General features: G+C 46.7%; 1 protein-coding gene across 3 annotated transcripts; it reads left to right on the top strand.

Annotated features, from left to right (window-relative positions):
• Positions 1–1,091: 1,091 nt before the first annotated feature.
• Positions 1,092–4,671, top strand: LOC119090687 (histone acetyltransferase type B catalytic subunit-like). 3 transcript variants are annotated; one of them, XM_037213537.1, is made up of 2 exons: positions 1,092–1,213; positions 3,230–4,671. In XM_037213537.1, the coding sequence occupies exon 2, from the start codon at positions 3,344–3,346 to the stop codon at positions 4,583–4,585; it is 1,242 nt and encodes a 413-aa protein (XP_037069432.1). In that variant the 5' UTR covers positions 1,092–1,213; positions 3,230–3,343; the 3' UTR covers positions 4,586–4,671. The 3 variants fall into 3 exon arrangements, with proteins under 3 accessions (XP_037069432.1, XP_037069431.1, XP_037069433.1); XM_037213536.1 differs by lacking the exon at positions 1,092–1,213 and adding an exon at positions 1,216–1,299; XM_037213538.1 differs by lacking the exon at positions 1,092–1,213 and adding an exon at positions 1,243–1,292.
• The last annotated feature ends 5,004 nt before the right edge of the window (positions 4,672–9,675 follow it).

A 9,675-nucleotide genomic window follows, 5' to 3' on the forward strand; every position in this document is an offset into this window, starting at 1 on the left:
GTATCAGCATCCATCAGCCATATCATGCATTTCATCAGTTTTAACACTTCTTCCTTTGGTCCCATTGGGTAAAAAACCCTATTCCCCTGGATACACTATGTTGAGTAGAATGCTAAAAAATGTAATCTCCATTAGGCATCTAATTGGGATGAGATGTTAAAAAACAGGAAATTTTGCTTGCCAAAGGAAGATGTCAATTGCTAGTCACATGACTTTGAGACTTCTATTTTCTAAGAGCTTAGGATGATTTGCAGCCACACCTGAGCATGCAAGTATGCAGTCTAAAATCACCTCCCACCTGCCATGCGCATTATATTCCAAAACCTTTCCTCTCGCAGCTCTTGCAATCATCATTATGTTGTGGTCCTCGAGTCTTACAATCTGATGGTAGAGGTCAGACCTCATACAATAGGTCTTGCTTAACCTGAGCTCTGATCCCAGAAACTTATCCCAACCGGTTCTCATCGTGCTGAGGCCGGTCAACAATTACCTGCAACCTTTCGCACGACACAGCTCTTTTCTCAATTGTTTGACAACACTGCTCGAGCACTTCAATAACACTGCGCCCGGCTCCAACTACTATTGTCCGAAAAGTATAAGATGTCACACTACCCCGCACAGCAGCAATAATGCGTTGTTTATGCAACTAATGCGCAGCAATAGCTCATGATATGGAGTCTCACAAACAAGGCATGTCAAGAACTTAGACGTAAACCTGTTGAACAATAACTTACATGCCAAATTATGAAGCTTCTTCTATTTCTTGCTTGTGAATAACAGTACAGTTCAAACCAGCTTTTGCTGGAATTTTTTAACTTCGAGGAATGTTGGAAACGACAATTTCTTGTTCCACTTCTATTTTTCAAGAACACAACTTTTTCTAAGTGCCTACCGCATGCTAGTATACCGCCAAAATACGGCGGCGCAGCTGTCCGTGGACCCATAACCCTTCAAAGTTGGTCAGCCGATGGGGGCGATGCGTTCGGAAATCTATGCTCCCAAGACCTAGGGATAGGGGGCCTACTTTCACATAAGTCTCCTGGACGTGGGTCTTCTGGGTTTTCCCCTGTATGTCGGGCTGAGCCTCGCTCACCCCTCGAGTGCATGCGTGCTGGCCCACGGTAGATGTTTGGAAACAGGCCCGATTTTGGCGCGGAATGAGCCGCGGGAGGCCCTGGCCGCGCTACGACAGCCGAAGACAGGAGCTAGCGAGGTATTGGGGCCGTGGCATTCGATCAGAATTGCGGTGAACGGAATTGGGATGACTGACGGCCTATGCGGGTCAAACGAAGGTTGATGGTGAGCCGATGCCATTTATAATGTTCATCTCCGTGGTCCAATACGGCGTCATTTCTAATATCGTTCAGGATATTTGGGATGGGTAGTGTTATGATGGAATTTGAAACATCGCTATGTTCAAACGGGCACAGAAGTGTCAGGAGGTAGAGTGTCAGTGACAACATTGATATGAAATCTCTCTATGCATTTCTTTAGGGTTGATGTTAATGAATTATGAAAAAATTGGGAGCCAATGTCCCCCCCTCACCCCCAATCCTGTTCCCATGCCTATGGTCACCAGGGCTGTATAACACACTCAGCTGCTGAAGCTATATATTGTTGCCTGCCTTTCATGTTCCCATGCTCAGTGATACTGAAGGGTGTGAGCACTTCAGTGGTATGGAGATGCTAGTTGCTTTGTTGGTTGTTTTGTGCCTGCCAGATGAGTTTTGGGCAGTATGTTAATAGCTGGGCTCAACAGGTTACTGACTTAACATGCATAGTGGAGTTTATATTAGCAGGGGGTGTTTTCTTAACAACAGAATAAAAATTGAGTATTTTGTGGGTGCAAATGGAGCCCTGTTTGAGTACCACATCTGCTCCTAAGCTGTGATGGGAGCTTTTCACTTTTTCACTTCATGTGACCAAGGATTTGTGGTGTTCACTGTAAATGGATTCTCCATGTTAAGTTCAACTAGAAAATAGTCATGTTTGCATATACAGTGTTGCCTGTTGTGTTTTTGACAAGATGTGGCTAACCTACCTGCCTTGTGAGTGCCCAACATCCATACTACACAAATTTGTTGTCAGGAAAGAAAATAGCTCTGTATGCATTGCTTGTTCATGCTGGCCTGACACATACAGCATCTAGTTAGCAAAGATGGAGTGTGCCTTGACATTGGGAGAGTGGTTTTGTGCTCTGGATTTGTGTTTGGAAAACTGGATATTTTTTGTGATTTGTGGTGCTGTGGCCTGGGCCTGCTTAATAGAATGCTGAATATCAGGCCATGCATTAAGGTTAAGCTGCCACAAAAATTTGAAATAGCAGTACTTATGTAACTGGCCTTTCCATATAGTTAGCATATAGTGGCTTAATCTGGTTGTTCAGCATGAAGGTGTTACAAACTAGCATTGCCAACTACCTGCTCACCAATTATGTATTTACAGTGAAGACTGATATTCATGTCTGGCCAGAAAACAAGGGCTTATTACCATACCACTCTGAGAGGCCTAGGTAGGTTTGCTTCATATTTTGTTACATAATATCCATGTTGGGTCAGTTACTTTGGTTTGAAACATGATTTGACGTGCTGAATATGCTAGATATGATACATTCAAATGGCTTAAAATGTTTATAGGATGGAGCATGTACAGGGCACTTCCAGAAAATACTCATCAGTGATTTAGCATTGAAAGACATCACACCCTATGCTGAAATGTTTTCAGTAGATGAGGTATTAGAACTTCATAGGGCATTCCAACAGCCTGCTGTTGCATTTAAAATAGGTACAACCCAGATGCGCTCATAGTTGTTCTTGTTCAACATAAGTGGCCATGGCCATTTTATTTGAAAGCCTGATTTTTATTTATTCAGTGCCAGTTCACCTGTGTGACTTGCTTTAGTCCCTGTGAGTGTCCATGAGCAGGGGAAGGACCTCTTGTGTTCATACAGTAGAAAAATACATACTACTTGTCACTGCCAAACCACCTTGCATTGGTCTTTGGAACTTTGCTCTATCTGCCTACCTGAGCAATATGAAGTTATTGTTTGCAGTTACCCACTACAGTGGATAGTGAAAACTCCTAAGAAACATATTCTATATCTGCAAATGAAAGACTGGGGTTACTGCAGCCCCTCACATAATGTATGAGCACTGTCATAAGATTGTTTGAATTGAACTGTATGTTGAACCCAACCAGTTAGCTGAATAAGTGTAAATTCTTTTTGCAGGGAGGATTGTTGATAAGAAGTATCAACACTCAAGTCTGAGGTGGACCTAGAGGATTTGCTTAGTCATTCCCACCCACTAGTGAAGCACTGTTCAGGGCCACTCATTTATCAGTCATGACTATGGATTCCCTAGACATTGCTGGATCAGCTCAACAAGAGTTTGTCACAGACAGCAATGAAGCTCTCGAATTCAAGCTGGTGAGGTGCAAGGAAGATCTTGAACGAGACGAGACGACTTTTAAACCGGAGATGTCACATCAAATATTTGGAGAGACTGAAACCATCTTCGGATACAAGGAACTCAGTGTGAAATTGTACTACTCGGCCGCCCGTCTCTCCCCATACCTGGGCATGTCCTACACATCCAAGGTGGACCCCAAGAAGGCCGAGGGCGTCCAACCAGACGAAGTCCTGAAGCCGGTGGCCGAGAAGCTTCCACAGGCGTTCTTCACCAACCTGGACGACTTTGTGAAGGCGCTGGACAAGGACGCGTCGTTTCGTCCATACGGCGAGCTCCTGCACACCTTCGGTCCCAGCCTGTCGTCGGACGGGGATGGGGCGAGCCCGCGCACCTTCGAGGTGTACCTAGCCACGGCTGAGACGCCCGGTCTGCGGGAGCATCACGAGGCACTGCAGACTTTCCTCCTCTGGTACATCGACGCCGCCAGCTTCATCGACATCGACGACGACCGCTGGCGCTTCTTCGTCTGCTTTGAGCGGTACAAGACGGCGGAGGGCGAAACGCGATACGCAGTGGCCGGCTACACCACCGTGTATGAGTACTACGCCTATCCTTGCCACGTGCGGCCACGCATCAGCCAGATGCTCGTGCTGCCGCCCTTCCAGAAGCTGGGCATCGGTGCGGAGATGCTGGACATCGTCTACAGACACTACAAGAACAACGAGAAGGTCGTAGACATCACGGTCGAGGACCCCTCGGAGAACTTCACGCGACTGCGGGACTTTGTCGACTGCAGAAACTGCGCCAAGCTCTCATGCTTCCAGCCGCTCAAGCTGGCACAAGGGTTTTCACCCACGATGGCAGACGACGCAAAGAAAGAGCTGAAGATGAGCAGCAAACAGGTCCGCAGGGTGTACGAAATCCTACGCCTCCGTGCCACCAACCTCTCCGACAAGGAGGAGTACAGGAACTTCCGTCTAGACGTCAAGAAACGGCTGAACATGCCCTATCAGAAGGAGGACTCGGACATGAAAAAGCTGCTGAAGGTCCTGCGGCCGGAGGAGTTGGCCGTCTCGGTCACGGGGCGAGAGCAGAGGATCGAAACCCTGGACCGGATGTATAACCAGCTGGAGGAGGAATACAAACACGTCCTGGAAAGATTGGCTGTTCTTTAATCTTGCCTGTGCGTTTGGTGGTAATGTCCGGCGTATTTTGTCGCTGAATGCTGGTTCCGTTTGTTAATAAAACGTGCATCTGATCGGCGCGGTGCTGTCCTGGTCGTCTGCGGTCCGGCTCCCCAGTGGTCGCGGCGGTACGGAGGCGTCCGTATCCGGCTGGGGCGCCGCGTCAGGGAGGTGCCATTCCGAACCGTGGTGGTCTATTTGCCTATCTGTAACGCTCCCTTGTTGGCCATGGTCACCCTTTTACGACTTGTATGCCGTGTACCTGCTATCAACTCAGCAGCTCAAAAGCCTCGTGAACATCGTGGAGCCACCTTGAGCACAGCGCCGTCCCCATCGGCTCGTTATTGAGGGCCACGCCGGCGGCCGGCGCCGCAGAGCACGTCCCAGTCAGGCGGGCTCTGAACTGAGGCGATCTATAAACATTGGATGTGGAGGTAGCTGGGCGCCGCTGGTTGCCCGCAATTGTGTTAACCATGGCGGAGAACTGATCATGCTTGCGGTGATCGGTATTTGAGTGATAGCAATGGCACAAGATGAAATGAGTGGGGTAAACGAGAAGTTCTCGTTACAAAAGATGGTTTTGCCGTGTGCGAATAACTCACCAGGAGCACCTGACATTGCAGCTGCACCTGTGCCGCTTTCCACACCGGGTTATGCCTTCACTAGGTGCGGTAGAAATGACCTCGCGGCTGGGAAGGAGGAGGAGTTCACTTAGAAGAGATGTTTCCAGTCTTCCAAACACGACATAGAAAGCAGCTAACTATGAATTATGCCGGGGCTGGCGGCGGCACAACGAACTTTTGTCCGTGTCAAGTGGCACTAATTTGTGTGCCCCCGCCCCCCGCAGGAAAACCTATGACGGCATCGTACAGAAGGCGTCATGCCAATTGAAGTATGGCGCCGCACCTAGTGTGCCCTTTTATTTAGTATATGAACAGAACAGCATTCAAGACGGGGGCTAAAACGTGAACGGCGCCCGCAGGATAGAGAGGCCCCGGTGTGTTCGAGTCCAGTATGCCCGCGGCTGGTTTTGATGGCAATACTTGATTACGCAGAGATCAATGTTCTTTCAACGGCAAAGATGGTGACCCAAGTCGTGTTCTCTTACGAGGTCATCAAAGTCATCATAGACTCATTTAATTTTCTCATCATTTATCTGTAGCACTGATGAACCTTCCACCACACAAAATCCTCTTGTTATCGGGGCCTCTTCTCGGTCATTACGGGCCTCCCTCCGTAAATCAGTGATACTTATTCGTAGTCGGAAGAGGTGTTTTACATCGGTGTTGAGCTATCCAACTGATCTATGGGGCCAGACCGTGTACTGTGTTGGGTCAGCAGTCTCTTCTTGGTCATGATCCGGGCTACGTGACGCATAACTGGCCTTCAACCACCTAAGATCGTTACATTATTAAAGACTTCTTCTATCGCAAGGTCATCCGCAGCACGACTTCTCTCTGTCATACCCGATCACTTCATAGACAAATGGAAACAAATCCCACTATGGCGCCTTCTCTCGACCGTGACGTCACGTTGTCGACAGGACCGGACCCGCCGTTGGTGGTTTGCAACGCACTCGGCTGCAGAGGCCATGGCCGCTCCATTGCAGCCGACTGCGTACATAACACCTATCACGGCTCTCGGGCGGCCACAGTTTTGGCGCGGGCACAGATGCATGTTCGTCCGCCCTGTCTGAGCCACTGGGCGTCCGCTGAGTCCAGTGGCGCCATCCCTGCCCCGATGAAGTATATGAATCCTTCATGTGCTGCGGCCTGGCGGCGAATGGCCACTGCCCCCTGGCGTTGTAATTTTCAACTATTCAGCGAGCGACCGAGGCGCCGTCTGCGGGTGAGCCGTCGTCTGCGAGTGAGGTGCCGTCGCCAGCAAACCGTTCAAAACGAGGGTGAATCATTTAAATAAGCATTATGACATCAGCTGGTGGCTGCTTTGTTCGATACGCTATCAACCCAAATTGCTTAGTTCAGCGGCGTGGGAGTAGGAGCCACGATGGGATAAGCTCCCCAAGTTTCTGAGAATGAAGTATTGGCCCTCCGATGATGGCCTATATGTAGGTGGACTGGACAGATAGAAAAATATCGCACTTCCACATTGAGAGGGCTTCCATTGACCGTGACCTGGTTTAAATAAGCGTCTCATCAGCATCAAACTAGCCAATGATCACAGAGGTTCCCGGATGGCGCCCTAAACAATCCGAGCAACCAGACGCTACCGAAGAAGACAATGTATATCTTTGGAATAACTGGGCGCCCCAGGTAATTATAGCATGGTGGTTGTAGACACTGCAAGACAGTAAGGAGCCTCGGGCTGGTCAGCACATTGAAACATTATCGAGTCACCTGAAATCTCGATATCCCTTGAAAAGTAACTTAGTTTTTATGTAAAAATTGCCCAGAATGGCCAGAGAATCCGAACAGCTATCAAAGAAAGACCTGCTTTGATGGTCGTTAGTCTGGAGCGATCAAAGGACATCCACCAGGCGGTACTTGAGTGATAAGAGGGGGATATCAAACACTGGAACAGGCAAAGAGACTCGAAGACGTACGGTGAAGTGCCGCTGCCTATTTCGAGGATTAGCTTATTTGATGACGTTGGCGCACGCAGGACGGCTCCATACGTTTTCATAGCTCCCTGTTGTGCGGTCTGTAATGCCACCTTTCTCTTTGTCTGCCCTGCCCATCACTCATAAACACTAGGTGAGTAGGACAAAAGTGTCCACATCATTTTACCGCGGCGCATAGAAACGTACTGGAACAACCAAACTGGGAAGTCAATGTTGCGAAATCGCAGCACTCCCACCTGAGAAATATGACAGACACGAAACAAACAAGGCATGACAGCAGAGTTACTATTTTCCAGGTAAGTCGGGACGATTAGTAATGCATAACTAAAAGCGTAAATTGAAAGATAAATGGGAGTAGTCGGTGCCAAATATGGCGACTGACAAGCGGCTAACACCAATGCCTGTTTCAATGTGATGATCCAAACAAACTTTTAGTTGCTATACCGCAGAGCCAAAGGGCCGCGTAAGCGACTACCCTTGTCAGCAGAAGACGACATCACCTTGGGGCTTCTACGTCATGGATGCTGCATGAGAACTTTGGCTAATGAAAATCAGATAGCCTCGTTTACATTTGAAGTGCATACATATCAAACAACTCTGAAGAGGGCCTGAGGAACTGAAGGAGTCTCATCAGGGAGCTCAAGGAAGTCTCCTTAGGAAGCTTAAGAAGGTCTTATAAGAGATAACTCATCAGAAAGCCTTTTACACCGTCAAGGAGGAGTACAAGTGTCGACAAAATCCGTCTTTGGTTGCCCCCACAAGAACTGGGGCCCCCGTGACGGTTACAATGCCCTGAGCGGGCCGAGAGATCACCAAAACGATGGTCACCATCGATAGTCCGTGGGGTCCGATCAGACAAGAGACGTAACGAACATCCCTCGAATGTGCTTTACGGCCACCGGATCTGTCGGACAGATTTCCCAGATGGTTGGCGGACTGCCAAGATGGCCTGGGACCCTGAGCTGGTGCAGAGAGCCAAATAGAATTGAAGGCCCACACACACACACACACACACACACGGATCGTGTGTTTAAGTGTCCCCCAATCTTCTGAAGAACAGTGCATTTTTATAGAATCGTAGATGATGCGTACACTATAAAAAGTGGGTTTACCGAACACTTTTCTGAAGCTGCCCACTCTTAGGCCAACTCCAGGCCGGAGAGCATGTGCGTCATGTTCGGCACAGCACCACACCAAAACCGACGCACCGCTGGACAGCCTACCAACTACAGCTGGCCCAGTTCGTCCCAGATAAATGGAGCGCACAAGACAAGTGGTCTGAAGCCTGACGGGCATCATTTGTTGTTATTTATTCCTTGGTGAGGCGGTTGCTAGCCTGGTGGTCAAAGGAAGTCCAGAAGATTTATGTTCAGTTGAAAAGAAGCTGTATTGTGGACTCAATAGCTTAACATTTGCTGGCAGGATGCGATGCCGGTATTCACTGCACCGGGTCACGACTGGCCCGGTATTCAGTGCACTGGTTCACTGCGCACGACTGTGTCACATCTTGCTATGTTATGCGGTGGTATGCCACTACGGGAAACTACAAAGCAGCCATTTCCGCACTATAATGATATATTGGGTGAAAATGGCTTTATATATATATATATATAATCATGATATATATATATATATATATATATACTAGTTTATATATATATAGCTATATAGCTATATAGCAAGCTATTCTTTTTTTGTATATATATATATATACAAAAAAATTTACCATTTAACGATATATATATAATGATTATATATATATAATCATTATATATATATATTTACATTATATTATATTATTATATATTATATATTATATATATTATATATTATTATATATTATATATATATATTATATATATTTACATTATATATATACATTATATATATATATATAATGATTATATATATATAATCATTATATATATATATATATATATATATATATATATATAATCATTATATATATATATACATATAATCATTAGACCAAAAACATTATTCGGTACCAAATCTGGAATGCACGAAAACTAGGACTACGGGAGCGAGACCCATCGTTGGATGAAAAAACCTTTAACTTTCACTCCGTAAACGACTTTGTTTCGTAATTCAGTATTTGTTTGTATTTTAACTCTGCACGCCGCTTTACGATTAGTCTAATTGGGTCAGATTCGCAACCCTTAATATCGATGTTGTCGAATCCAACAAATAATGAACTAGCCAGTAACTTTTACTCCGTAGCCGTTTTTGTTTGGTCATGGCGTGCTGATTTACCATTTAACGTTTGCGGGCCCTTTGCTTTAAGTTTTCGTGCGTTTCAGATTTGGTGAAAATTAGGCTCCTATCTGATGATGCCACTGTGAAAACTAACAACAGCTAATGCGTGGTCTGCCCTGTCCTTAGATAATGAGGACTTGGGCGCAAGCTATTCTTTGGTAGCTGTAATCACATCCGAAGCAAGTTCGGTATCTCCGGATGGCAAGTGTCTCTTAAGGTACTG

The sequence above is a fragment of the Pollicipes pollicipes genome, unplaced genomic scaffold (assembly GCF_011947565.3).
Source record: "Pollicipes pollicipes isolate AB1234 unplaced genomic scaffold, Ppol_2.1 Scaffold_3087;HRSCAF=3621_pilon_pilon_pilon, whole genome shotgun sequence".
Taxonomy (NCBI): Eukaryota; Metazoa; Arthropoda; class Thecostraca; order Pollicipedomorpha; family Pollicipedidae; genus Pollicipes; species Pollicipes pollicipes.

Coding starts and splice junctions, on each gene's coding strand:
- LOC119090687 (XM_037213537.1), top strand. CDS start 3,344: ATGACTATGGATTCCCTAGACATTGCTGGATCAGCTCAACAAGAGTTT.